Source organism: Equus przewalskii, chromosome 9 (assembly GCF_037783145.1).
Source record: "Equus przewalskii isolate Varuska chromosome 9, EquPr2, whole genome shotgun sequence".
Lineage (NCBI taxonomy): Eukaryota > Metazoa > Chordata > Mammalia > Perissodactyla > Equidae > Equus > Equus przewalskii.
This window is the reverse complement of record NC_091839.1, coordinates 11,151,806-11,175,013: the sequence shown is the minus strand read 5'-3', so window position 1 is coordinate 11,175,013 and position 23,208 is coordinate 11,151,806. Positions and strand designations below refer to the sequence as shown.

At 55.7% G+C, this 23,208-nt stretch overlaps 3 protein-coding genes across 8 annotated transcripts in view; 1 reads left to right on the top strand and 2 right to left on the bottom strand.

Moving 5' to 3' along the window:
* Positions 1-1,000: 1,000 nt before the first annotated feature.
* Positions 1,001-14,078, bottom strand: SNRPA (small nuclear ribonucleoprotein polypeptide A). Its single transcript, XM_008541464.2, has 8 exons — positions 13,952-14,078; positions 12,472-12,560; positions 11,927-12,013; positions 8,125-8,297; positions 5,297-5,476; positions 3,346-3,519; positions 2,817-2,905; positions 1,001-1,379 (listed from the first exon to the last, which is right to left on the bottom strand). The coding sequence occupies exons 3-8, from the start codon at positions 11,997-11,999 to the stop codon at positions 1,220-1,222; spliced, it is 849 nt and encodes a 282-aa protein (XP_008539686.1). The 5' UTR covers positions 12,000-12,013; positions 12,472-12,560; positions 13,952-14,078; the 3' UTR covers positions 1,001-1,219.
* On the top strand, positions 12,274-19,599 carry ACTMAP (actin maturation protease). Of its 5 annotated transcripts, none has more exons than XM_070557856.1 (7): positions 12,316-13,897; positions 15,422-15,490; positions 15,989-16,113; positions 16,476-16,605; positions 16,697-16,767; positions 17,813-18,225; positions 19,422-19,599. In XM_070557856.1, exons 1-6 carry the CDS (start codon positions 13,578-13,580, stop codon positions 18,211-18,213), a joined length of 1,116 nt encoding a protein of 371 aa, XP_070413957.1. In that variant the 5' UTR covers positions 12,316-13,577; the 3' UTR covers positions 18,214-18,225; positions 19,422-19,599. The 5 variants fall into 5 exon arrangements, with proteins under 5 accessions (XP_070413956.1, XP_070413957.1, XP_070413960.1 ...); XM_070557859.1 differs by having other exon boundaries at positions 12,896-13,109; XM_070557855.1 differs by having other exon boundaries at positions 12,274-13,897; positions 17,813-19,599.
* The window catches only part of ITPKC (inositol-trisphosphate 3-kinase C), a 16,401-nt gene continuing 12,788 nt past the window's right edge, over positions 19,596-23,208 (bottom strand). The window contains exons 6-7 of one of the 2 annotated variants that reach the window (XM_008541471.2): positions 22,886-22,957; positions 19,596-21,014 (exon numbers count right to left, since the gene is read on the bottom strand). In XM_008541471.2, coding sequence (XP_008539693.2) covers positions 20,811-21,014; positions 22,886-22,957 — 276 coding nt within the window. In that variant the 3' untranslated portion in view covers positions 19,596-20,810. The remainder of the gene's footprint in view (positions 21,015-22,885; positions 22,958-23,208) is intronic. The other variant, XM_070557820.1, reaches the window with a different exon arrangement.

The window sequence follows — 23,208 nt, the reverse complement described above, 5'->3', positions numbered from 1 at the left end:
AGAAAGAAACATCCCAAGAGAATTTAACACTATGTCTTATGTATTTAGCTTCGTGGTTAATTTTCTACTTCTGGCAAATGATCTCATTTTCCTATCTATATGGGATGAGAAAGGGTCTTAACCAATATTTTGTTTTTGAGTCAATTTAAAATTTCCCAGGTTAGGTGTGGGACAGACTGCTAAGAAAGGTCCCCCATTCGATCTGCCTTTCTTATCCATAGCTTCAGCTGGGTACGTGGCTGTCCAGCCAGAAATGACATCTCCTAGACTCCCCTGCAGCTAGGGCACAGGAGGGGAATTTGGTTCAGCCACCGGTCCGGGCCTCCTGGCCGGCAGCTGGCCAGCAAGGGAGAGCAGCTGTGCTTGAAGCGGCCACACTCTTCACCCCAGCATCCGGTCAGTAGCTTCCCACGTGTGATCAGGTCAGCTGGGGACCCCCAGCAGCAGCAGCGGCATCTTCCTCAACTCTAGCCTGCAGCTCCATCAGGTGCTGCAGACTTGAACTTGAACTTGAACTCTCAAACCCAGACTGCCACTCCTACCATCCCTGCAACGATTTCACGAGCTCCCAATTCCCTCCCTTTTTCCTGAACGACCTAGAGTGGTTTCTGCAGGACTCTTGCCACAACAGAAGGTACTTTCGTGAAGGTTAGAAAAAAGTAAAGAAAAACCTCTTCCTTAACACTATCGCATTAGCAAATTGTTGGAACTGTCTACAAAGTGAATGGTGTGCCATCAAAGGTGGCATCCTTGTGCGGCACAGAACCTGCTCAGTGTACATGGCAGCCTGGTCTCAATTTCCTGCCCTGAATGCTGATTGAGACAAAACAGAAATCTCCCAGAGTAGTAAAGGTGGCTTAAGCTTGGACAATATTACTACACCACTCCGTGTGTCACCAAGGCTGTAACCCCCAATGTGCCGGGAGGTCCAAATACCCAGAATATTCTGATGTGCAGGGAAGGGAAACAGAGAAGACAAGAAAATAAAAACAACAAATGGTTGTGAAAAACCGAACCTCAAAAAACCACTTTAATTCCGGCCTAACAGCGCCAGGTGCAATGTCTGGGGACAGACTCTGGGTACAATGCTGTGTGGCGACCACTCACTCACACACGGCTCCAAGAAGGCCCCCAAGGGGGACTTACCTTCAAGGGGCTGAGCCAAGGGGGGAGGGGTGGCCCCAGAACAGGGGGCGGGGGCAGGCATGGGGAAAGGGTGCTACTTCTTGGCAAAGGAGATCTTCATGGCGTTGTTCTGGGTGATCTTAAAGCCCTGCAGGGCGTCACGAGCGGCCCCTGCCTGCACCTCATTGTCAAACTCCACGAAGGCGATGTCGTGCCGCCCGGGGACCAGCCGGACCTCTTTGAAGCCAGGGAACCTGAGAGAAGGGGACAGACCTCAGGGATCCAGAGTCAGCATTTCCCCCTAACATTGTGGCTTCTGGTGGGTAGAGGCCCGGGATGGTGCTGAACATCCTCCAATGCAGAGGACGGCCTCAATAACAAAGAATTACCCCGCCCCAATAAATATACTAGTGCTAAGTTGAGAAACCCTAATATAAACAAGTGCATACAGCGTAAACATATGATTTTAATAAGAAATTTTAACACGAACACCCATGTGACCATCACTTAGATCAAGAAACAACACTGCCCCACCCCCATCCTTCCCAAGCCATAACCCACCCACCTCCGCTCCAGAAATAACCCCCACCCTGAACCCTATGATCTGCTCTTTCATTTCCCTCTTCTCTTTCCTACTTCCTTCCCCATTAAGCAATCACTCTCATGTTTACTGGGTATCCTTTTTTCCATCAGCATTCTTAGAAAACACATATTGTTTTGTTGACATGCTATCAACATGGTATTGTTTTTCTGTTTTATCCAGTTTCTCAGAATTTCCTCCCAGTGCTATCATGAAGAACCACCCACAGTGCTGGGGGGGAATCAGAACTGGCTACCTCAAGATGTGTCTCTAGCTTGCTTATTTTTAAGAACAAAAGACTCTGAAAGAAACCTTGACCTTCCCCCTAACTGCCTACAAGATAATTTCAGATAAAAGGCCTGTCCCCAGGACAGGCCATCACCACAGATAACTCTGGGTATCAGTAGACAGGGAGGGTCCTGGTTAAGCCCATTCTTATCTACCAAACACTTGCTTTTCCATTTCCATGAGAATTGCCTTCCTCCCCTTTGAAGCCCCAAACCACTACCCCCAACACCCTCCTTTGTCTTTAGCTGAAGATAGGGCGATCAGAATTGGCCACCTCACTGCTCTTTCTGCATCTCCGGTGCTGCTCTCTCCCTTCTCCCAGGCTGCCTCCAACTCCCCATCTACACCCCTCGGACAGTGTTAAGAATTTCTTTAGGATATGCGATCAGAAGCAGAGCCGCCAGGTGAGCACACTGCCCAACTTTTGGTTACCCTCCGCAATGGCAATGGCCTCGGCGGTCTGCATCCCGTCAGCAGGTCAAGAGGGTTCAAACACCTCCTCCCACACTCGCAGTTTGACAGCCCTGATTTTGCCAGTCTAGCCAGCGTTCAATGACGTCTCGCTGCTGTTTTACATGCACCTTGCATGCCTCCACTTTAGAGACCGGCAAGATGAGGCCCAGAGCCTGGTCGCCCACCCCATGAAGGCTGGCATGCCCCGGCTATGGCTGAGCTCCAGCCTCATCACCACCACACCCCTGTCCTGCTTGCAAAGCATAAGCAGCCTCAGGGCTCCACCACCAGAATTCCGAGGCCTGTCCCCACAGTGACAACCTTCTGGCTATCGCCCTCCAGCCCCTGCCCAGACACAGGCCCCACTTACTGGTTGAAAAGCATGGACAGCATGAGCTCGTTGGTCTCCTCCGGCAGGTTGGTGAGGAACAAGATGTGGTTTGGTGGATTTTCGGAAAGCTGCGGGCGAGAGGCAGGAGCCTGTGAGTCTAGCAGAGGATCTACGGCCCTCCTGCTCTCCATCCCCTACACTGCTTGAATTCTTGCTAGCCCTTCACCTGATACAGCCTCTGTTGCTGCTATCTACCCTTCTCTGCCCCCACTAACCGTAAGCCACCAGAGAGCACTGCCGTATCCATAAGCAGACGCTCAGCAGAAGTTCACTGAATGGATCTAGGTGCTGGCCTCTGCTCCAGCCTCACCAGAACCTTCCAAAGCTCCTCCCACGAGTATGCCACACCCTCTCCACTGCACACCCCCATCCTCATCCTCCAACAGCACCTCCTCAGGGAGGCGTGCCCAGACCACCCAACCCACAACAGCGCCCCTACCCATCCCCTCCTATTATCATGCTCTGATTCTGACTATTGACAGGAGACCCCAGAGGACTAGACACTTACAGGCTGGGCAGGCGGCATCTGCCCCGGCATAAGCTGCTGCGGGGGCATGGCACCCGGTGGGATCTGGCCGGGTGCCAGGCCTGGTGGTGGGATCATGCCAGGCGGCGGCATGTAGGGAGGCTGGCCCGGCATGTGGTGCATGATGCGGGGCGCCTGAGTCATGGGCGGCATGCCCTGCGGAGAGAGGGAGGACAGGACTGAGGGCGAGGCCCACAGGGGACAGGAGACGTGCTTTCAGTGTCAGCAGGAGGGGAGAGGAGAATAGGCTGTTAGAGGAAGCCCAGGGTGTGAGAGACACAGGGAGAAAGACCCAGACTCGGAAAGAGGCAAAAACGGCACCCAATGAGAGATGGAGCGAAACAGACCGAGGGCCACGGAGGGACATTAAATCAGAAGGAGTTAAAAAAAATTTTAACATAGAAAAACTAGTCAGTATGACCTAACTTTGTTTAGAGATATGTTAAAGAAAAAAAAAAAGGACTACAAAAGAAATCAAAACATTAACAATTAACTAAAAGCGGTGGAAATAAACACCATACTGAGCATGCCGTACTTTTGCTTCTAAAAAATAAACTTTAAGGAGAAAAAAAGAAACTCAGGGACGCACAGAGAAAAGTGACAGTGGACGACAGAGCTGGACGAGGATGGGCAGGGCAGGTGCAGAGAGAAATGGGAGGGGTGGTGGTGTGGGAAGGAGAGAGTCCAACGGCACACAGCACAGGCACCCAGGAGATGGGGGCTGCCAGAGCTGGAACCACAATCCGAAGTCATATATGGATAGAAAGCTGGGTGCAGGGAGGGGAGGGTGAGTGGGGAAGCTCGACACTAACCCAGACAGCGCTGCTGACCCAGAGAAAGTGTGAGTTGGACAAACAGAGCGTGACCATCAGAGAAGCCGACACGAAGACTCGGAGACCTGGGAGAGGGGTCCCAGCCATCCACCTTGTCTCCAGCACTTGGTGTTTTCTGTATCCTGTTTAGAAAACAGGATGCTTCCACTTGTCATGCCCTTACCAAGGTTGAAGACATTTTCCTGTTTTCTTCTAGAACCTTTATTGTTTTTGCTGCCACTTTCAGGTCTATGATTCATCTCATGTTAACTTAGATAGAGTTGAGGTAGGGCTAATTTTTCCCTTACAGACATCAAATTGGCCCAGAATCCTTTACGAGCAGAAAAAGTCCTTTGACCCCTGGATGGAGGGGTGCCTTGATCGCACGTGGAGTAACCATACATGTTCAGATCTGTTTCTAGACTCTATTCTGCCCCCTGGTCCACCTTTCTACCATTACGCCAACACCTCACCATCTTGACCACTATCACAGGTTCCCTGGCTTTCTAGGCCTCGTCTGCCTTGCTTTGCCCTTCCAGGCATTTAGAAACAGCCTGTCAGGGTTCCAAAAATTCCTGTTGGGATTTTGATTGGAATTGTGTTGAATCTTAGATCAATCTGGAGAAGTGACATCTTAACAACCGCGAGCCTTTCCAGCCGTTTGCTGACGTCGCCCCCAGCCTCTCTCGGCACCGTTCTGCAGCTTCGCTCGGGCCGTTATGCCCACCTCTCGTTGGATTTACTCCTCGGTGCTATTTTTCAGTTTGAAGTCTACTTGTTTGTTCCATGTTGACCTTCTATCCAGCGGCCTTGCTAAATTAGATTCACTTACTAATCCTAACTGTTGGTTAGTGGTTTCCTCTGCATTTGCTACACAGACACGGACTTAAAAGACACAGAATGCGGAATCAAGGTCAAGGAGAGAGAGGAAGCAAGAGACTGAGACACAGAGAAAGAGATCCTGAGGAACAGGCAGGAACAGGCATTTCCGAGTGGAGATATCATTATTCAGGTGCTCAACTGCCCCCCAGAAGACACCCCTCCCACCCTGCCCTAAGCCAAGCCATGTGGCTGAGGACGGCCCGGGGGTGAGAGGGCTGCGTCTCTGGGCCCTGGCTTACCGGGACAGGCCCCTGGACAGCGCCCACCACGGGGGCAGCTGCCCCACCCTGCACGGCCTTCTTGGCAGCTGGGGTCTCCTGGCTCTTGGGCTTCCTCTTCTCCCGCTTGCGGTCCCGCTCCACAAAGGTGCCCTTCATCTTGGCAATGATGTCCGAGTCGGTCTTGGCGTACTGGATGCGCTGCCAAACAGAGGAGACGGGTCAAGCGGAGTGGACCTCAAGCCAAATCACCCAGGTGCAAAAGCAGGCCTTCCCGGGAGCTCGGTGAGCAACGTCATGAAGACCACTTGTCCTCAGCGTCCTCATCTGTAAAACGGGGATTGTGACGTTCCCACTGCCAAGGGTGACTGAGGACTAAATGAGTCACATGCTTTGAACAGTACCTGGCACGTAGCAAGGGCTCAGTCAGGGGGCTGCTGGGATTCTGAAGGAAAGACGGGATGCCTGGCCCCCACAGCCACCTGAGGGTGTACCCTCGGAAAAGGAAGGTACTATCAGCCTATTTCCTGAAGAACACTGTGTATGGTTTCGTTCCCTAGGAACAAAGGAAAGTTAAAGTACAAAAAAAAAAGTGGCCGGCCGGGTGGCACAGCAGTTAAGTTTGCATGTTCCACTTCGGTGGCCCGGGATTCGCCAGTTTGGATCCCGGGTACAGACATGGCGCCACGTGGCAAGCCATGCTGTGGCAGGCATCCCACATATAAAGTAGAGGAAGACGGGCATGGATGTTAGCTCAGGGCCAGTCTTCCTCAGCAAAAAGAGGAGGATTGGCAGCAGATGTGAGCTCAGGGCTAATCTTCCCCCCCAAAAATAAAATAAAATAAAATAAAATTTAAATTAAAAAAAAAAGTGCATTGGAGAAGGGGATGTGAAGTGTTGAGAACTGAAATTTTCAGTGTGGCCGGCAAAGGCCGCTTGAAGGGACACTGGTGTAGACACACAGGGAGGGAGGGAGTCATGTAGACACCCAGGGAAAGAGCATTCTAGCAAAGGGAACAGCCATCCAAGAGGCCAGTGTGGATGAGGAGGGAGGAGACAAGGTCACAGAGGCAGCAGGGACCTTGGGGACCATGGTGAGACTTTGTCCTTTCCTGAGAAAGCCGGAAGCCGTGGAGTGTCTCAAAGGAGCACTATGGTTGTGGCATAGAGGAGCCTGAGAGGCGCAGAGGTCAAAGCAGGGGCACCAGCAGGCAGCTGCTGCCACACTCCTGACGAGGGACAGCGGTGCCCGGGACCAGCGGGCGGCAGGGGAGGGGTGAGAACCAGGCAGTCAGGGGATGTTTTGAAGGTGGAGCTAACAGGAGTCCCCAACAACTCACACATCCCCAGCCCTGATTTGGGCAAGAAAAGGTGCAGAGACTCAACACAAAAAGGTCGATGGTTGTTACACCTCAAAAGCTACTTAAGTTCTCTCACTCCGCTTTGGAGGCCCAGGGTTTCGCAGGTTCGGATCCTAGGCATGGACATGGCACTGCTCATCAGGCCTTACTGAGGCGGCGTCCCACATGCCACAACTAGAAGAACCCATGACTAAGAATATACAACTATGGACCGGGGCGGGGGGTGGGGGGGAGGATTTGGGGAGAAAAATCAGGGGGGGAAAAAAAAAGATTGCCAACAGGTGTTAGCTCAGGTGCCAATCTTAAGGAAAAAAAAAAAAAAGCTACTTCCTAGCTGCTCCCGAAAGGCACTGGAAGGTACGGCGACTCTGGGTCCACACACCCAGAGGCGACAACAGGCAGGAGCTAAAGGGCTGCCCTCTCCAGATGGAGGCGAGGGCCCCCGCCTACTGTCTTCCACACGAGCTGACCTGCCAGGGACCTGCACACACTGAGACTTGTCACCTCCGCAAGGGAGCTGGTCCAGGGTATTCCAATCAGGTGAAACGTGAAAACTTTGAGGCACAAGAGAAAAGGCCTGAAGAACCACAGATAGAGTCTGCTAGCAACAGGGCAGAATTCTAGTTCAGGGCAGGGACTTCAAACCTCTCCTCACCACCCAGACTGCCGCCCCAGGGCCGTCCACTCGGCCTCCTGAACATCTGCAGCCCACCCCTTCCTCCCATCCCATGGCCCCTGCCCTGCTCCTGGCCCAACCTCTCCTGCCCGGGAGCCCCACTCAGCCTCACCTTGGCAAGCGGGCCCTAACGTTCCTCCTCCAATCCACTCTGCGCAACAGCCACGGGCATCTCCCTAAACCCTCCCACGGCTCCCCAGCCCCCTGGGAATCCAGTGCACTTTCAGGACAAACCCCAGCTCCTTAGCCTGACTTCTGACACGCTCTCTAGGTCACACCCTCCCCATCACTTTCCACCCTTCACTCCAGCCAAATCAATCTGACTCACTTCCTCAATTACTTACTTCTTGCTTATCTCTGGGCCTTAGTCCACACAGTCCCTCTGCCTGATACTTTCTCCCTCTCCTCCCCCAGCTCTCTCTCCCTCTCCTTCAGTCTCACCTCCTCCAGAAAGCCTTCCCTGAGCCCTCTCACTAGGTGCCAGGCCTCCTCCAACCTCCCCCAGCTCTGTGCACTACCCCCAACCCAGCCCTGACCCCTCTGGGTCGCCACCCTCTGGTGACAGGCTTGTCTCTCCCACAGCATTGTGGGTCTGAGGGGGCAGGGCTGGGGGCTCCTTTGGTCACTGTGTGTCCCCACACCCCAGTACAGTGACAGTGAAAGCTGAGGGACAGGAAGAGAGACTCCTGTCCTTAAGAGACTGGACTACAGGTCCCAGAAGTCCAGGCCCACCCAGTGTCCTACAGCACTTGGCACATGTGTGCACACACAGGCACGCTCACACACACATCCTCCACACCCCCAGTGCTCACCATGGGCTTGTCGTAGAAGGGGAAACCTTGCATGGAGCGCAGGGCGTTGGTGGCGCTGCTGACCTCCTTGAAGATGACAAAAGCCTGGCCCCTCATCTTCAGGCTCCGAGACACCAGGATATCCAGGATCTGGCCAAACTGGGAGAAGATGGCGTACAGGGACTTCTTCAGCTCTGCAGAGGGGGAGGGAAAGATCCAGGGGTGACCAGAGGCCTTGGTACCACGTCCTGGGGCTTGAAGTCCCTTTTTCAGAAGCAAGTGCAGCCCAGAAGAGAAACCATCAGTCAACTGACAGCCTACCCAGAATGCCGTGGGTCAGCAATCCCTCAAGAGCCAGCAACACCAGCAGCAGCCAAGAATGGCCCCAGTGGTCATGTGCATCCGCTGTAAGAGGTGGGCAGTAACAATACCCACCCACAGGGCTGCTGTATGAGGAACGAGCCATACTTACAAGGGCACACAGCCACCGCCCCAGAAATGCACACTCTTTTCATTGTCCCTAGCACCTTGACACAGGCCTGGGTGATGTGGCCCTGGCTGACCTCTCCAACCTCATCTCTCCCCACACTCCATCTCACCCTGGTATCTCCAACCACACTAGTCTCCCGACCCTTTCTCGGGCCCGTCACACAGATTTCTGCCTCAGGACCTTTGCACCAGCTGCTCCCTCTCCAGGAACCTTTCTCCTGATGTGTACATGGCTACTTCCTTCTAGTCACCCAGGTCTCAGCAGAAACGTTGCCACCTTGGAGGCCTTCCCTGACCACTCTGTCTAAAGAAATGCCCCCTCGTGTCACTCTCCCCTGGCCTCGTACCCTACCTGCTTTTCCTTCAGGGCATTTTCCACCTCCTAACATGTTTACTTGTTGTCTAGCTCTCCTTCTGAAGACCTACAGCCCATCCAATTTGTTTTACACAGCATCCCCACGCTCAGCGCAGGCTCCAGCACACAAACTTCACAAACATTTCCAAGGAAAAAGACACCATGAAGCGCTTGATGGAAGTAACTTCATTAAATCTCACAACAGCCCCACGAGGGAGCAACTGAACCGTCTCCGTTTTACCAAGACGGAAGCAGGATCTGATGTTTATCATGGGCCTAGGAGGGGTGTCCCGAGGGTGCCGGGAAACCCCTGCAGAGCTGGGAAGAGCCAAGTCCACCTGAGTCCAGTGTCACCGCAGCTCACTAGCAAGATGCCTCCTCACTGGACAGCAAGCGGAAGTCAAACTAGACTCAGGAAGGACCTCTCCTACCGCCCGGGCTGGAAAAGGGGACCGATCTTACGCAAAGAAGGTATCTGAGCTCAAACGGCTGGTGAAAGACATTGTAGGGGAGGGAAGAAATGAAAATGTGTGTGTAGGCAGGGCAAGTGGGGTTCAGGGGGAAGCCAGATTTTCTTTTCTTAATGCTTTTTGGTGAGGAAGATTGGCCCTGAGCTAACACCTGTTGCCAATCTTCTTTTTTCTCTTTTTTTTCCCTCCCCAAAGCCCCAGTACCTAGTTGTCCATCCTAGTTGTAGGTCCTTCTAGTTCTTGTGTGGGATCTGCCAGCACGGCTGGATGAGCAGTGCTAGGTGTGCGCCCAGGATCTGAACTGGCGAACCCTGAGCTGCCGAAGCAGAGCACGCAAACGTAACCACTCAGCCACGGGGCCGGCCCCACAAGGGTGTTTTGAAGCAATTAACCAAAATTCTCCCGGTGATATTTCTGTTTGCTTTTTTTTTTAAAGGTGGGCACCTGCACTAACATCTGTTGTCAATCTTTTTTTTTCTCTTCTTCCGCAAAGACCCCCAGTACATAGCTGTAGATTCTAGTTGTGAGTGCCGCTGGTTATGCTATGTGGGACGCCGCCTCAGCGTGGCCTGATGAGCAGTGCCATGTCCATGCCCAGGATCTGAACCAGTGAAACCCTGGGCCACGGAAGTGGAGCACACGAACTTATCCACTCGGCCGTGGAGCCAGCCCCGAAATTTCTGGGTTTTGTCTCTCTCCTCCATCCCCATGACCCCAGCCGGGGCCTCAGTCATCCCACTGGACTCTGGGCCTCTCCCCAGTGTCCTCCCTCGCCCACCCAAGTTCACCTTCCGCAGTTGGGAAGAACTTTCACGACTGACTGCATCCCTTGCCTGGCTCCCGATGCCCTCAGGACGAAGTCCCATGCCGCACCCGGCTCACAGGGCCCCATGAGCCACCAGGGCACGGCTCCCTGGAAGCTGCTCCTCTAGGCCTCAGGGACACCAGATTACCTGTAGTTCCCAGAATGCCCCAGCTCTCCTTGGGCCCCAGCTATTTGCACATGCTGGTCCAGGTTAGGAACACTCTTCCAGAATGTCTCCTCCTCTACGAAACTGAATGAATCCCTCTTTCTATGAATGAATTTCATGAACGAATTCCTCCATGAAGGCAGGGCCAGGACTGTCTGAGCCACCAGTGCGTGCTCAGCCCTGCAGGGTGCTGGCTGGGCATGATGCTAGAAAGCACATAGGGGCTTTACGTGGCTTGTTGTTTTCAACAGCAACTTTACTGGTAACCTGAAACTTAATCCCAGCAAGCTCCTTCGGTTCTCCCGACAATTTTCTCGAGGTGATGACAGGAGCTAACCTTCATCCAGCCCCTGCTAACTGCCAGGTACCATAAAAACAAGGGCTGCACGGAGGTTTAGCTAATGTAATCCCCGTAACATCCACGCCAAGCAGGTATTATGATTTTGCCCAGTTTTCAAATACAGAAAGTGAGCTTCAATAAAGGTAAAAACTTGCTGGAAAAAATGTAACAGTATGTTGGATGTCAAGAATCAAGTCCTGGGGCCAGCCTGAGGGCGGAGTGAGTAAGTTCGCACATTCTGCTTTGGCAGCCCAGGGTTTGCAGGGTTGGATCCAGCGTCAGATCCTGGGCGCAGACCTACACACCGCTCATCAGGCCACACCGTGGCAGATCCCACATAGAAGAACTAGAATGACTTACAACTAGGATATATAACTAGGTACTGGGGCTTTGAGGAATAGAAAAAAAAAAGAAGAGGAAGATTGGCAACAGATGTTAACTCAGAGCCAATCTTCCTCACCAAAAAAATAAAAATAAAAAAGAATCAATTCTTTTAGCAGAATTCCACACTGGTGGCCTCAGTCACTTTTCCTTGCTGTGTGACCTTGGACAAGTCACATCACCCCTGAGTCTCAATTTCCTAATCTAAGAAATGGGAATAATAGCTCCTTCCTGCAGGATTGCTGTGAATATTAAATGTGATCAAGATTCCGATATCAGCACCCGGCAGAGTGCTGGCCATCACGATTATTCTTCGCATTTTTAAAAATTAAAGTATTAATAGTCATTTTCACTTTGGAACAAAACATTTTTTTCTTGGGCTGATCACTGAGGACACAACAGTGACCAGGGCAGTCCCAATTCTTACCCTCATGAAGCTCAGAGGCCAGTGGAGAGACAGCCCCATGACAGCCCAGAACGATCAGGGCGAGAGGGGGAATGTCCAGGGCCTGTGGGAAGTCAGAGGCAGGCACCTGAGGGGAAAGGGGGTGGGGAAGACTTCCTGGAGGAGGGGTCCTGTAAGCCGAAACCCTGAAGGATGAGCAACAGTGACCAGGTTACCGTGCCGTGCCGTGCCCGAGTGTGAGATGCGCGGAGGGAGTGGTGAAGACAGAGGAAGCAGCACGTGCAAAGGTCGAGGGATCAACTCTAACAGTCTGGCTGGAGAAGGCTGAGGAAGACAGGCGGATACCGGGGATGGAAGAGGGGGCCGGCTCCTGCGGGCCAGCCTGGAGTCTGGACTATTGCGAGAACTCACCATCCTTCTTGATCTTCTCGTTGAGGTTGTTGATATAAATAGTGTGGTTGGGGCGGGTCTCGGGAACTGCCATGGAGTGCGGTAGGGCTGAAAAAGTGGAAAAGGCAACCTCAGCCCTGGCTTTCTCCAAATCCTTTGCCCCAACGCGGGCTGCCTAGGGATCTTCCTCCCAGGAGGAAGTCAGGTAGGGCGTGGAGGAGGGAAGAGACAGGCGAAGCTCGGGAAACAAAGCGAACGCAAGACACCACTTCTCCTCCCCGCGTGCGAGGGAACTCTCGAAAGCGCTACTACGAGTCCCAGCATGCTATACGCGATCAGTAGGCGGAGCGTTCTAAGTGGCGATTCCCATTGGCCCAAGCGCTCAGAGGGCAGCCCAGGAGAAAAAGCCCGGATGTAGAGCCCGTTGGGGAAGGAGAGATGACTTTGCGGCGCCCTGGCCTCGCGCAGCGGGAAAATAGTTTCCCCACACGAGGCGCAGGAAGGCCCGGGAGCCAAGCGATACGCCCGCCCGGCGTCGAATACCTCCTGACCCATAGATTACTCACCGACAGAGCCGCAGCTCCCGCAAGCGGCGCCTGCTACGTTTCTGAGCGCCGGTCACTGAGCTTCCTCTCCTGGCCCCGCCTCTGTCTTTCTGCAAGCCAATCCCCGCGCGGACACTCGGTAGCTTGACCAATTAGAGTAAGTCTCGCCCCTGGGCCCAGATCTTGCCAATCAAAACGGCATTTGGGTTCCCGCCTCAGCAGGAAAGCCCCGCCCACTCCCCCGCAAACCCTCCGCCTTCTGCTGTGCCCGGGGCTACGGACCAATCAGTGACGGCTACGCCCCCTCACGCGCTTTTCGCCAATCGGGACGCGTCTTTTCCGGAGGCAGTCCTTTGGAAGCCCCACCTCTCCGCCCTCTCTGTCACGTGACCGCTGAAGGGGCGGGCCCGAGTTGCGAGTTCTACCACGTGACGTGGGAAAGGTTGTGTTCTGCTGCCGCCATTTTGCGGGAAGGCGGAGGCTCCTTTTTCTTCCATTCCCTGTGCCGGCGGTATCGCGGTTCCCAGCGCCCTCCGATTTCTGAGCCTTCCCCAGCCCACAAGACTTTTCCTGTGGCGCTCTGATTCCAGGACCTTCTCCACCACTAGGCTGGTTTTCCTGCCAGGTGTCCTTTTGACCTCTTGACCTCTGACTCAAAGGTCAGCCAAGGTTCTGAACTCGGGCCTGGGATGTGAGGGGTTACGGAGCCCGAACTCCCCAGGCTGCAGCCCTGGGTTTCTAAATCCCACCCTTTAGGTGCCTCACCCCAAATTTGAGCCTTCATATCCCAAAATTGACCCCCGAAGTTTCCATATCTAGCCCGGATAGTAAGTTAACCCCCACTCCCTTTCCCTCCCCGAGGCTTGCAGCCAGCTCTGTACCACAAATCTGGCTCCGGATGAAAGGACCCCACCCTGCTTAACCCTCAGATCCCTCCTGATTTGAGTCAGCCGCCATCCCGGCTCCCATGGTCCCAATTTTACCCTGATTCTTCCCATGACTGCTCAGCCCTCAAATTCGGGAACTCAGCTCTAAAATCTTCAGTCTCCATCCCTGAGACCAACTCATTTTGGAGGATCCTTCCCTCTCCCATTCTCGATTTTCCAACCCATGCCATAGACCCCAAAATGATTTCTCCATGCCCTCCTCCTCCAGAGCCCCCAGCCCCTCCTCCAAAGGCACCTGCACCCCAGACCCCCATCCTGCCACCTCCTCCCCTGCCCCCACATCTCCCCGACTTAGCTCTTCCACCCCCTTCCTCGAGTCTTGAGGCCCCCGTTCCCCCGCCACCCCCACTGCCACCTCCACCCACCGCCCCAGGGGTTGCTCCCCCTCACGTCTACGGCCTGGAGAAGAGCCGGCTCCTGAAGGAGGCCTTGGAGAAGGCCGGCCCAGTCCCCAGGGGCAGAGAGGACGTCAAGAGGCTCCTGAAGCTGCACAAGGACCGGTAGGGTCCCTGTGCCCCGCCCCACCCCACCCGCCCAGGGTCTCACCAACCCACCTGTGCCCAGATCACTTGAGCCCTCTCCTCTTGGGGGTTCCCATTCCCTCAAGGTCAAACAGTCTGGCTGCTCCAGCGCTGTCCTGAGACCCTTCAGCAAGCCAGTGAGAGACAGATCCCTCCCTCCACGGGACAGGGGCAGCCCAGCGTGGTCAGAGCTGTGATGAGGGCACCCGGAGGGACTGCCCGACCCAGGCTGGGGGTCCGTGGGGCCTGTCTGGAGAAGGGGAGCCCCGAGTGCTGTGGAGCAAGTCCTGCAGGGCTGTGTGATGAGAGTAAGCAGCCTGTGCAGAGACCCAGAGTGAGAGGAAGACTTGTTCTGTTGAGGAACCTGCAAACATGTTCTGTAACGGGACAGGGGAAGTGGTGAAGATGGGGTTTCACAGGTGGGCAGGGCAGGACGGGCACGTGAAGGAAGCTAGACTGTCCTGAGGGCCCTGGGGAGCCGTGGAGGGCCTCATACAGGAAGGGAGGCCACCTGCGGGGAGTGGAGGTGGTGACACTGGAATCTGGGGGCCCAGGTGGGAGGGGAGGGGGCTAGACCTGGGCTCAGGCTGTGGGGACCCCGTGTAACGATTGCCTGGCTGAGGGAAAGAGGGAGAAGTGACTTGCCCAGACTCCTCGAGGAAACTTCCAGCTCTCCAGACAAGTTATTAATCTGCCCTAAGTGCCCCAGCCATAGTGAGGCAAATTTGATGCAAATAACAGCATCCGCTGTGTGTGCCCTGCACACATCAGGCACTGTGCTGAGTGTTTTTAAGTTCTTATTTAATCTGCTCAGCAACTCCAAGGGGTAGGAACTATTAGCCCATTTTCCAGATGAGAAAACTGAGGCTCGTAGAAGTGAAGTCACTTAGCCACAGTGCCTAGAAGAGGAAGAGCCCAGTTTGAACTCTGGCAACAGGGGTCCACACTTTTAACCGTGTATGGTGATATGGCCTGCTCTCATCAGGAGGGTGGGGTGTCCGCACCAGCCTTGCCTTGGAATAGAAGTATAAGCACTTCACCCAGCCCCTCAGGAGCCCTGGAGGGGTGGGATGGGCATCCCCGGAGCAGTGGGCGTGGGCGTGGGCGGTGGGGGGGGGAGAGGCTGGGCAGGCCTGCAAGGGCTCCTTATGAAGGCGATCTTTAGGCCTGGAGCATGTTCTGGTTTTACTCAAGGCTGGATTAAGGGATTTGCAGCCCCTTTGCAGTCTGCTCTTTGCCCCTTCACTAACTGAAGAGCAGGGAGCAGCAGGTGGGAGGATGGTTCCCATTGAGCAGATGAGGAAACTGAGGCTCGGGGAGGGGAAGTGCCTCGTCAGGGGTGGAAGTGGTCAGCGACGGAGCCTGGAGCGGCCCTCGGGCCTCAGGACTGCCAGGCCTGTGTTCCTCCTCTTCAGCGTCCCTTGATGCCCCACTCCCAGCCAGACCTCCAGCGGGGGCTCTGGGAGCTGGTTCCCGCGTGACCCGAGTGTGGCTCTGATCCAGTTTCAGAAGTGACTTGCGGTGGATCCTCTTCTGTGCCGACCTGCCCTCCCTCATCCAAGAAGGCCCTCAGTACGTGCCCTGCGGCGGAACTCCAGCACCCTGGCCGCCGGTCTTGCGAGCCCCTGCCTTTGCTGTGCTTCTGAGGATTTACCCTGGGGGGTGGGAGGAGGCAGCCTGGGGAGGAGGAGGAGGGAAAGGGGGGAACTTACCAAGTCAGGGTCCTGGGTGCCTGCACCATAAACAGAACTGGAACCAATGAGCAGGTGAGTGGACAGATGGACCCAGAGCCTCATCTCTAACTCGACTTCAGCACCTGCTCCTCCTGGAAGCCCAGGTGACATTTCTGCCCACCCTCCCACCCCGCCTGCAGCCCTCCAGCCCTGGGCCCAGGCCTTGGCCATTCTCTTTCTCGTGAAGAGGGGTCAGGTGTCCCCACCTGGCCTGAGAGAGAGGAGGGGAGCTCCCCCAGGGCAGCAATCCTGTTCCCCACCTGCCAGCTTCCAGGGCAGAGGGGGCCCAGTAAAGACGTGACTTAGGGGTTGAGGGGCTGGGCCTGGCTCTCCCCAGGTGCGGACTGGTGGCCTTGTGGATGGCAGGCACTCTTCTGGTGCCCCCCAGCGGCATCCCCCTGGAGAGACTCGTGCAGATGGCCATGGAGAGAGGCTACACAGCCCAGGGGGAGATGTTCTCTGGTGAGTTGAGTGTAGAAGGGTCGCAAGCTGGGTGGAGAGGAAAGGGCTGGAGAGGCTGAGTGGGACACTGCCAGGCGCGTTAGGGGCCCTTATTCCATTCCTTAGGCTCTCCTCCCCACCCAGTAGAGCCAAGTGTTAGAAGGTAGACTCAAGTGAGGCTGCCCAGGTTCCCAGCTCAGCTCTGCCACCTCCTGCTGTGTGGCCCTGGACAAGCAGCTTACCCTCTCTGTACCTCATTTTCTGCATTTGTGCAAACAGGTGATGGTCATGGTGAGGGTTAGAGGTGTCAGTCCCTGGAGAGCCCTTGGCATGGTGCCAGGCACGCAGTGATTTCTCATTCTGTGTCTGCTTTTTGTCTGCAGTGGCCGACATGGGCAGGCTGGCCCAGGAGGCACTGGGTTGCCAGGCGGAGCTGCTCTGCGGTGGCCTGGGAGGTCCCAACCGAGACCATGTCCTGCGTCACCTTGTCGCCGGACATCCCTTGCTTATCCCGTATCCCAACGCCATGAAGAGAGCAGGGTGGGGAGAGCGAAGGGTGGGTCCCAGGGCCACACCACAGCTTTGACCTTGACCCCAGCGCCAGCTACGACGAGGACTTCAACCACGAGCCATGTCAGAGGAGGGGCTGCAAGGCCCACTGGGCAGTGAGTGCAGGTGAGTCCTCCACACCTGCACCCCAAGCCCTCACCTGCATCTCCCCAGCCCCTCTCCACCCCTCCTCACAGTCTCACCGTTGCACTGGCACTTCCCCAGTCCCTCGAGGCAGGGACCAAGGCTGGGTCATCCCTGTCCCCGCAGGGTCCTTAGCAGGGCCCTGGCGGACAGCAGGTGCCTCACTGTCTGCCAGTCGGGGTTTCCACAAACAAGCTCTGAGCACAGACTTTAGGATCAGACAGTCTGGGCTGCAGGCCCGGGCCAGCCACTTTCAGGCTCTGACTCTGGCCTTCCATTTCTCTATCTGGAAATCAAGGTGACAGTAGTAGCCACCTCACTGGCCTGCCTCCTAGGCAGAACATGTAAAACTTGTACAATGGTGCCTGGCACGTTACCCGTCTCAGCATTAGCTGTGATCAGCATTGTCGTCATTCCAGCTGCCTGAAAGAAGGACGGATTTGCATGTGTCCGGTGGCCTGTATCTTTGGCCTTGAGGGCTCCTCTCTGAGCATCTTTTTCTTGATGCAAACAGCTGTTTGCTCTGTTTGTTTTTGTTTGTTTGAGGAAGATTAGCCCTGAGCTAACTACTGCCAATCCCCCTCTTTTTGCTGAGGAAGACTGGCCGTGAGCTAACTTCCATGCCCATCTTCCTCTACTTTATATGTGGGACGCCTACCACAGCATGGCTTCTGCCAAGCGGTGCCATGTCCACACCCGGGATCCGAACCAGTGAACCCTGGGCTGCCAAGAAGCGGAACGTGTGAACTTAACCGCTGCGCCAATAGGCCGGCCCTGTTTGCTCTGTTTAATGCTGCCTGTTCACCTCCCTGTGCTAACAGGCTGTGGGAGGCAAGACTTAAAATGTCTACGGCTCTGGAGCCAGACACCTGGGTCCAATCTCAGCCCTGCCTGCTGGCCCCCATGACTTCTCTGTAACGTGGGCATCGAGGCAACACCTATTCTGAAGGGCTGTGGGGGGACTCAGTGAGCCCCAGCACCTGGTCAGGGTTCAGCTCCCACTCACAGCCTCCCCGTCTCCTCCCAGGGGTCCTGCTGGGCGTGCAGCATGTGCCAGGCCTGAGCTATGCTGAGGACCCTGAGCTGCCAGGCCTCTTCCACCCAGCACCTGGCATGCCCCACCAGCCACCATCTCTACCGGAGGAAGGCTCGCCAGGAGCTGTCTACCTTCTCTCCAAGCAGGGCAAGAGTTGGCACTACCAGCTGTGGGACTACGACCAAGTCCGGGATAGCAACCTGCAGCTGACGGACTTCTCGCCCACGAGGGCCGCCGATGGCCGGGAGTATGTGGTGCCTGCTGGTGGGGTGCGAGCCGGCCTCTGTGGCCAGGCCCTGCTCCTCAGACCACAGGACTCCAGCCCCAAGCCTGCTGCAGCCCTGAACCAGGGGACCGGGCCCCAGCCACAGCCTGGCTCTGTCACTGTTTGAAGAGCTCCCCAGGTTCTTGTTTTGTATGACAGCCCAAGGGTTTGGGTTGGATCTCTGAGGACCTCCAGCCAGAGATCCTTCATGCAGGGTCCCCCCCAGTCCATCTAGTCCCAATCCTGGCATTATCCCCACTCCCCCACCCCCAAGCCCATCCCCCCAGTATTGAGCACCTACTGTGTAGGCTGGGGTTACAGCCAGGAGCCTGACAAACCAGCTCCCTCTCTCCAGGAGAGACTGATGACAGCTCAGACCCCATGTCCTGTCCATCACACCTCGATGTTGCACCCATCCGTTTCTCACTGGTGACGCCCCCCCCCCCCCAGACCACTGTCCTCTCTCTGGTCATCTGCGGGAGCCCCCCCACTGGACCCCCTGCTGCCCCGTGGCTGTTCACATGGAGCCAGGGCTGAGGGAGCAAAAAAACACCAACCAGATCTTCCCACTTTCCACCAGAGAAGCTTCTAGCAGCTCCTTGTTGCTCACACGATAGGGACTGATCTCTCCCAGCCTCAGCTCGCTTCTCCTTGTCCTAGGCCGTTCTTCCTCACACTTTTGCCACCAGCCACACTGGCCTGTCAGGCCCCTGTCGTACCCCACTGCAGCCCTCTGCTAACTCCTTAACTGCCCCATCATGGCTGTCACTTCCTCAGGGAAGGTGCCCTCAGCCCCGGCTGGGCCCCTCTCCCATCTCTGTGTTCTCCTGATTTAAAAACAACAAGCAAATCCTTCTGAGAACACTTACTACGTGCCAACCCCGTACCTGTGTTAAGCCATGAAATCCTCCAGGCCTGTAAGGAAGGTGCTAGATCCTCTCCATCTTCCAGATGAGAGACTGAAGCCAGGAGAAGTGCAGCCACCGGCCTAAGGTCACGTGGCTCGGCAAGTCCCAGGGCCAAGATTCAAACCAGGGAGTTAGTACCCATACAGATATATACGTAGAGCGATTATCAGTTTAGTGAATACTTGTTGCCTTTACTCTGAAAGGGGAGGGAGAGGGAGAAATCTGTCTTGGTCACTGCTCTGTCCCCGGTGCCCAGCAAAGAGTCTTAGCCAGAGCAACGGTTCAGTGTAGTGTTTCTAACCAGAAGTGTGGTGTCCCCCATCCCAGCCCTGACATTGGTTGGCACTGTCAGGTGTACTGGCCTGGGAGCCGCTGAGGGCAGAGCTTGGAGCTGCCTAGTGATCACTGTGTCTCCTGCATCATCCAGCACAGAGCCAAGCACAAGAGTAACAGCTCAGTGACCACTGATGACCGGACAGCCCATGCCGAGCCTGCCTTTACCCCAGATGGATCATTGTCCCCTTACCCCACCTGGCACTAAGGCTCAGATCAGGAGCTTTGAGCCCGCACACCCCGATGCAAAAGGAAAAACGCCACAAAGTTGACTCTGAATGTCCTGTTTATTGGGGGGTCGTCACGGGGGAGAAGGCAGTGAGGCGGTTTTGCCTCCTGTTCCCGACGCTGCCCCATCTAACAACTACTGTCTCGTATAAATAAGTATAAAGGTCAGTAGAAAAGGAGCGCACCGCAGGCCTAGAAGACAGTGTGAGAGCCTTGGGGAGAAGGAGGTGCCTGTCCCCCACCCCCCACCCTGGCCCAGCCTTGTGGGCCAGGAAGCCAAAGTGACAGGGGCAGGAGGAGGGGACAGAAGGCCATCACCCACACCTCAGGGGGCTGGGATCTTGGGCTGGGACCAAGTTGCAAGCCTGCAGTCCTGGTCAGCGGCCCCACCCTGCACCCCTGGCCCGAGCTGGGCACTTTTCAGGGACGGGGGCCCTCCGGAGGAATGCAGCCCTGCTTCCTGACCTTGGAAAGCCGTGTGTGCCACTGCAGTCGGCCAGGAAGGAGAAAGTGAGGCTGCACTGTGCTCGAGGAAAGCTTGTGCTGGTCACACTGCTGGCGTGGGAGGTGGTTGTGGTTTTGGTCTGCAGAGGGTCAGCAGAATTCTCCCAGGAGGAAGGGAGGGCAGGACAGAGTGAGCCGGGCACCACCCAGCAGTGTCAGCTCTTGGACAGGTCCCGTGGTGTCAGCCCTTCCTCAGAGCCTCCCACAGCCCTGGAACAGCCCCCAGATGAAGAGATGGGGCTGTAATTCTAGGCGGACGAGCAGCTCCAGCATTGGTTCACAAATGTCTAGTTCTCTGGGACACCACAGACGAAGCTGACAGGTCCCTGGCCTCAGGGAGCCAGCTTCCAGCTGGGAGGGGGCTGACAAGGAGGCAGTGATTACAGTTCTTCATGCACTGACAGGCGCCAGGTCACACGTGTACCTGCAGCACCTGCATTGTGTTCTCTCGGGGCGCCTGGTTTAGCTGTGGCCTCCGGCAGCCCCTCAGGAGCCTTCCTGGCTGGTCAGCAGACCCAATCTGTCAGGCCCCCTCTCTGTTCTTTACAACCCCTGTGCCATGAAAGGGCCAGGTGCTGCCCAGCCTCCGAGGCCCTGCAGATCTTCCACTCCGGTCCTGTGAGGTGTACAACCACCTCTCCCATGCCTGGATGCCAGCTCCCCCGTGGCCAACCTCAGGCCCCCTGCATCTCAGGCTCTTCCAGCCAGACGGGCACCATCCAATAAATAAACATGGTGGGGGGCGAGCGGGTCAGCTCTGAGCCAGCCCCTGAAGGAGGCAGATCATGTTGTCCAGGCCCCAGAGGTAGCCGTCCTCACGGTTGCCCTCAGCCCAGGGTAGCCGGTGGCTGAGCGTCTGGTGGTCAGGCAGGGCCACTGTCTTGCCGAAGTCGATCATCCAGACCTTGGCCAGGCCGGTGTGGTCATGCACAAAGAGGAGGGAGCTGCCTACCACCTGCAGGGGAAGAGGCCGGAGGTTAGGGGGAGGCGCAGGCCCGGGTCAAGGTCCCTTCCCCACAGGCAGCTGAGGGGGGTGGCTGACAGCATGAACTTTGGAACTCAGTTGCCTGGGTTCAAGTCCTGGCTCTGCCATTTACTGGCTTTGTGGCCTTGGGTGGGTGACTTAACCTCTCCTTATCTCTGCACTGGAATAATAGCACCATCAACCTCAAAGGTTGCTGTGCATATTTTTATGTATGAATTAATCCATATAAAACTCTCAGAACAGTTGCCAGTATAACAAACTCACAACAAAGGTTAACACACATCCTTTTTCAGGCTGGGGTACAAATTCACATGCCTGCAGGATCCTGGGTGGGTCACAAGAGCCCTGGCAGGAGGTTGGGGGGGTAATACTAAGGAAGTGGATAATGCTTGCCCCACAGAAAGGGGCAGCAACTCCTCAGCCCCAGCAGATTGCTGCTGGTGACCCCAAGCAAAGTGGCTTCCTTTCTCCAGGCCTCAGTTTCCTCATCTGTAGAATGGGGTGACGGGAACAGCCCCAACCTCCTGGGGTCGTTGGCGGCATTCCACAATCCACACGCTCCTAAGTTGCCCTGTGGTGCTGGGCACACAGCCCTCAGTAGATGCTGTTTTTCTTTTTTTGATTAGCAATATGTTCCTTCCCTTCATCTAACTCCAGGTTTGTGAGCCCCTCGCTTATTCTAGTCAGGCTTCAATCACCACTGCTCCCAGAGAACCCAGATGACTGGGCAGACGGGCAGGTGAGAAGAGGCAGGCACCGCCCAGCTCTGGATGGCTGTGGGCACACGGCGAGGGGCCCCGGGTTGCCACGGGAAACTGGAAATCCCAATTTTGGTGTGAAATCTCACGTTTTAAATGTTTAAACTCTTTTTTTAAAGTACTAAGTCACCAGGCAGGTGAAACCAAACATGAAGACAGAAGAGATGCAGTCCCCTGGCCTCCTCTTTGTGACTTGCATACAAAGCCGGAAAGCAGTGACAAGGACTACGAGGGTGACGTTTGATAACAAACGTGGCAATAACAGCTGGCACACACTGAGGGTTTACTATGGGCTGGGCCTGCACTACATTCACCCTCATAACCTCCCCCATGCCCCGGAGGCAGGTGCTCCTGTCACCCCAGCATGCAGCTCAGCAGACAGGCCCGTGGGACCACTGCCCAGGCCCAGGCGACTGGGGAGGGCAAAGCTGGGGTTTGACCCCAAGCCGGCCTGAACCCCAGATCAGTGCTCTTTCAGAAGAGAGTGATATCAGGAAAGAGAGGAGAGAGGGGCTTGATGGCAGAGGAGCTTGGAGAGGACACAGGCGGTGACCTCACCACCTCACAGACTTTCTGAGACAGGCCCAGAGTGATGAATGTTTCCAAAGAGACGCAGCTGCAGAAGGGAGGGAGAAGGGAAAGGGAAGGGGCGAGCCACCAAACAAGGAAGGCAGATAACAGTAACTGGAACTAACTGAGATGATAAAGTAGCTGCAAGAGCTAGGAGGTAAAAGCACTTCTTCGCTCGTCTCACGCCTCAGCAGCCGCATGAAGAAGGCACTACTGTTCTTCCCCATGTCAGGAGGAAGCCGAGGCCCGAGAGGGTAGTTCACACGCCCAGGGTCAACCAGCCTTCATCCCAGGCCACCCGGCTCGAGTCCGTGCTCCTAACTGTCCCACCTCCCAGAAATCCCCTGTGCTGCCTACCCCAAAAAGGCAAACCCCCACACCTGGGGCCTCCTTTTTACAGCTGTGGCCTGTAACTCTGTCAGCAGTTTCCCCTCAGTGCCACCTGACCTGGACCCCGACAGTCCCCCCCACCCCGACAGGGCCGTCTGCTCCCATGGTGGCCGGGGCTCGCACCTCGTGGGTCTTGAAGAAGGGCGAGTTCTCCAGGGCCTCACGAAGGTGTTCCAGGCGAGCCACATACTTTCTCTGTGTGTGAGAGGGAGGGTTTCTTGGTTAGCACAGGGACCTTGTGGGTCCTTACTCACCTTGAGACCTGACCTCGTTCCATACCCCAAGAGGAGTGGGCAGACCCCAGCCAGGATGGGATAAGGGGAGCCATGGGGAAAATGGGATGGGGCTGGGGGGTCGGATGCATCAGGGTGGCACAGAAAAGAGTGTGGTTGGTAGGTTACTTGATACCCACAATTCCTAGCAGCTCCTCCCACCAAGAGGTGGAG

Bases quoted from the DNA above. Each gene is read 5' to 3' on its own strand.
- ACTMAP (XM_070557855.1), top strand. From the start codon at position 13,578: ATGATTTCTCCATGCCCTCCTCCTCCAGAGCCCCCAGCCCCTCCTCCA. The intron at 16,114-16,475 runs GTGAGTTGAGTG...TTTTGTCTGCAG, and splicing joins CCAGGGGGAGATGTTCTCTG to TGGCCGACATGGGCAGGCTG. The intron at 16,606-16,696 runs GTATCCCAACGC...CCCCAGCGCCAG, and splicing joins GGACATCCCTTGCTTATCCC to CTACGACGAGGACTTCAACC.
- SNRPA (XM_008541464.2), bottom strand. From the start codon at position 11,999: ATGGCAGTTCCCGAGACCCGCCCCAACCACACTATTTATATCAACAAC. The intron at 3,520-5,296 runs GTAAGCCAGGGC...CTCTCTCCGCAG, and splicing joins CTGTCCAGGGGCCTGTCCCG to GGCATGCCGCCCATGACTCA. The intron at 1,380-2,816 runs GTAAGTGGGGCC...CCCTTCTCTCAG, and splicing joins CTGTCCATGCTTTTCAACCA to GTTCCCTGGCTTCAAAGAGG.